This window comes from Arabidopsis lyrata (genome assembly GCF_000004255.2).
Source record: "Arabidopsis lyrata subsp. lyrata unplaced genomic scaffold ARALYscaffold_881, whole genome shotgun sequence".
Taxonomy (NCBI): Eukaryota; Viridiplantae; Streptophyta; class Magnoliopsida; order Brassicales; family Brassicaceae; genus Arabidopsis; species Arabidopsis lyrata.
Genome location: NW_003301995.1, coordinates 1 through 3,916, shown reverse-complemented (window position 1 = coordinate 3,916; position 3,916 = coordinate 1). Strand labels below are relative to the sequence as shown.

The 3,916-nt window shown below is 37.3% G+C and overlaps 1 protein-coding gene and 1 pseudogene across 1 annotated transcript; both read left to right on the top strand.

Moving 5' to 3' along the window:
* The first annotated feature begins 6 nt into the window (after positions 1 to 6).
* Positions 7 to 1,480, top strand: LOC9298297 (T-complex protein 1 subunit theta). The gene is made up of 6 exons (XM_002862175.2): positions 7 to 118; positions 211 to 466; positions 541 to 653; positions 721 to 801; positions 875 to 970; positions 1,049 to 1,480. The coding sequence occupies exons 1-6, from the start codon at positions 90 to 92 to the stop codon at positions 1,335 to 1,337; spliced, it is 864 nt and encodes a 287-aa protein (XP_002862221.2). The 5' UTR covers positions 7 to 89; the 3' UTR covers positions 1,338 to 1,480.
* LOC9298298 lies at positions 1,460 to 3,910 on the top strand (annotated as a pseudogene).
* The last annotated feature ends 6 nt before the right edge of the window (positions 3,911 to 3,916 follow it).

Here is a 3,916-nt window from a genome sequence, read left to right as displayed (position 1 = left end):
AGACAAAGGAAGCTGTGGTTGAGGCTTTGATTAAAGCTATTGCTGATTCAGGAGCAAAAGTCATTGTTAGTCGGTCATCAATTTGTAAAATGACACTAAATCTCTGCGAACTCTACAAGTAAGTGTTTACCTCAACATTTTAACCTACTTATTTTGAATTGTTATGTTGCACCTTTTGATAATACTGTTTTGGCAATACTGTTTTTTCAGGATAATGGTTCTGCAGATTACTTCCGAAATTGACTTTACCAGTTTCTGCTGTAAAGCTGGTGCAGTTGCCTCATCTCAGCTTTTCTTGCCTCAGCATCTGGGATATACTGATTCAATTTCAATAACAGAGATTGATGGTGCAAGACTAATGATTGCCGAGATTGGTAACTCCTCTACAATTGTTTTGTGTGGAACCAAATGGAGCCTCTTAAACAAACAAGAGAGATACATTACTCAGGGAATCGATACATACAAGGTAATCTACTGAATTAAAGACTCTTATTCTTGTCTTTTCTCACTTGTTGTAATTATATTGTCTCTTCTTCTCAGGGCACATGCATTTCTCAGGGCATGTTTAGACACAGAGACAGATCTATTGTCCCTTGGAAGACAGCAATGGAACTGTTGGTTACTATGAAAGTCTATGCTAAATCACACACAAGGTAATAGAATTTTGTAAAAGATTTTATGGTTTGGCAATAAACTTATGTTTCACTTCTCTATTTTCAGGTTAGAGAATCATGCTATCTCCAAGTTCGTTGAGAGCTTGGAATATGTGCTTAACAACAGGCCAGATTCATTTACAACCAAGTAAGGTCTCTCATACTTACTTATACTTACTTGTCTCCTTGTCTCTCATACTTGTTTTATACTTGTGCTTCAGATCACTTATTGAATCAACCAAAGCTGTTTGCTCAGTTCTCCGATCTTCTCAGATCTTACCTAAGCAGTTTGCCTCTTCATTTGAAGAAGAATCTGGGTATTGATACTTTCAGATTTAATTATATATTGAGTTTCTGGTCTGATGAATGTTAACTTAACTTGTTTTACTTTTCAGGTTTGATTTAAAGTCGCGTGTAATTAAACTATTGAATCTTTTGCTTATGGCTTTGGGTTACCTGGCGCTGGAGTTTATCGTCTATGATGCCAAAGATAGGTTTTTTTCTGAGACGGAAGAGGACAAGAAGAGGGCTGCAGAGAAAGCCGAGCGAGCAGCTGAGAGGGCTGCAGAGAAAGCCGAGCGAGCAGCTGAGAGGGCTGCAGAGAAAGCTGAGAGGGATAAAGAGAGAGCGGAGAGAGCCTTGCAGAAGCTTGAGAGAAAGAAGGCTGAGAAGAAGAAGGATTGAAACCGGATCAGAGAATTGATGTTTTTTTTTACCTGTTTACCTGTCGCTTAGCTTTGAAAAGGAAAAACCAAAATGTAGACAGAATGTTTGAAGCAGAATTTCAGGGGCTTATCATATAATGAATGACTTCAGTGATAACATCAGTGCTTGGCGTGATAATGATCAATGAGAACACATCATAGTGTACAAATTGTTGACTTGCCAAAGGCTTCAAATTGTCCATCCATTGGCTGTGCTTTGTTTTTGTACAGGTGAGTGAAGATCCTCTAACCGTCAAAGTTCACCATCTAAAGGTTTGTTTCTGTTTTTAAGCCCTTCCTTTTATCAAAGGAGCAGGGGAGCAAGACATGCGGTTTCTGTTTCCTTTTGAAATGCTGAAATCTATAACCCTTGTCTCGTGTTTCTTTGTTATTTCTTTGCAGGATAAGCCATATGACAAAGACGATGATGTCATCAAAGCAACATACTTTCAAGTTATGTCAACACTGGCATGTTCTCTTCATATCTGGCACTTCTTGCGAGTACAAAATATGTCAGAATATCTGTATCTTAGTAGATTTATCATGATAGCATATAGGTGAAATAAATTATCCAAGGTTAGCCGACTCTGGAGCCGGGATCTCTGGCGCTAACAAACATCAAAATCAGGGTTTTTTTGAAGAACTGGATGTAAGTAGTTAGCTATTAGTCTATTACTGTCACGTTTTGATGCTGAGATAACCTCAAACAGGATGATATTCCATTCTTAGCCAGCTTCTCATACTTTTTTCTTCTATCCAGGTTCATAAACGTCAGGAGTTGACACTGGAATTGGTGAAAAAAGAAGTTGAAATCAACAAGATTCAAGTACTTTATGCCTTCACTTTTCTCCATCTGTCCAGCTGACTCGTGCTACTAGATTTTTGTAAATGATTACTTTATATAGACTGAATCCTCATCTTTTTAAATTCGTGTTTAGGAATCCATAGCAAAAGTTGTTGAAGAAAAAATTAGTGGCGACAGACGTCGTATCATACTAACGGAGCAGATCAATGCTATAAAAAAGGTTTTCAGTTCGCCTCTAAATTTACAGCTGCTATTTTATTGTTGGTTGATGACTATTAAATGTACCAATGCAGGAGCTTGGCGTGGAGACAGACGAGAAATCTGCATGTTCTGGTTAGTACTACTATTCTACTACTATTGGAATATTTTCTATTCTAATGTTTTTATCTGATATTATCCATAGAGATTCAAACTTTGAGATTGCACCACTGTGAACTAATGACGCCTAATTTTCTATAGTTTGAGTTCCGAGAGCTGTGCATCAATGGGTGTAAAACAACTGAAGCTATAGTCTGTTTTTTACTGCAGAAAAGTTTAGGGGAAGGATTGACCCTATTAAAGACAAGATTCCAGAACATGTACTAAAAGTCGTAGAAGAAGAGCTTAAAAGCTGCAGCTGTTTGAAACCAGTTCCAGCGAATACGATGTGACCTATACCTTGATTGGTTGACCGTGTTGCCTTGGGGAAATTTCAGGTTTGCCATTTTCTTCATGTTTATGTCTTGAAGAGAGTTATATATATAACAGCATTTGTAATTCATCTTTTTGTACATTGATTGAGAACTCTCATTTATAATCATATTAATTTGGTTTGCAGTGATGAGAATTTTGATGTCCTACGGGCAGAAAAGATGCTTGACGAGGATCATTACAGATTATCTGAAGTAAAAGAAAGAATACTAGAGTTTATTGCTGTGGGAAGACTTAGAGGCACTTCAAAAGGTCGTATCTTTTGCCTTTCTAATTCAATCTTCTTTGCTAAAACTTTTTGTCCTCATCATTTTGTAAAATTTGTCAATAGGGAAGATCATACGTCTTTCTGGCCCACCTGGAGTAGGTAAAACTAGCATTGGGCGTTCAATTGCACGTGCTCTTGACTGCAAGTTCTTCCTGTTCTCTGTTGGAGGACTATTTGATGTTGCTGAAATTAAGGTATACACATGACAAAACTATGATTCAAATCTGTTAATAAAGTATTTATAGATAATAATCTATTATCTTATACATTGTTTAGGGGCACCGTCGAACATGTATTGGTGCCATGCCTGGAAAGATGGTGCAATGTCTAAAGAATGTGGGAACAGAAAATCCTCTTGTTCTGATCGATGAGATTGATAAGGTAGCTAGCTTGTTAGTATTTGAACTGGCTTTTTAGAGTTTGTAGTCAAAATGAATCTCTTGCTTCTTTGTTAAAGCTTGAAACTCTTTGCAATAATTGTCTATATATGTATCCTTGGCAGCTTGGAGTTAGGTGCCACGATGGTGACCCAGCCAGTGCAATGTTGGAGCTTTTGGATCCAGAGCAGAATGCAAATTTTCTAGACCACTATCTCGACATTACTATTGGCTTATCCAAGGTTTTCATGGACATTTTTTCTTCTCTTTACATTTGCAATTTTCTTTCTTTGTGATCCACCAAATTCAAGGAAAACCGGAATCCATTGATCCGATCTATGAATTGGTTTCATAATAGGAAGTTTGAGTTCAAACTTAGGTCTAATCAAATTTATTGCAGGTTTTATTTGTATGCACAG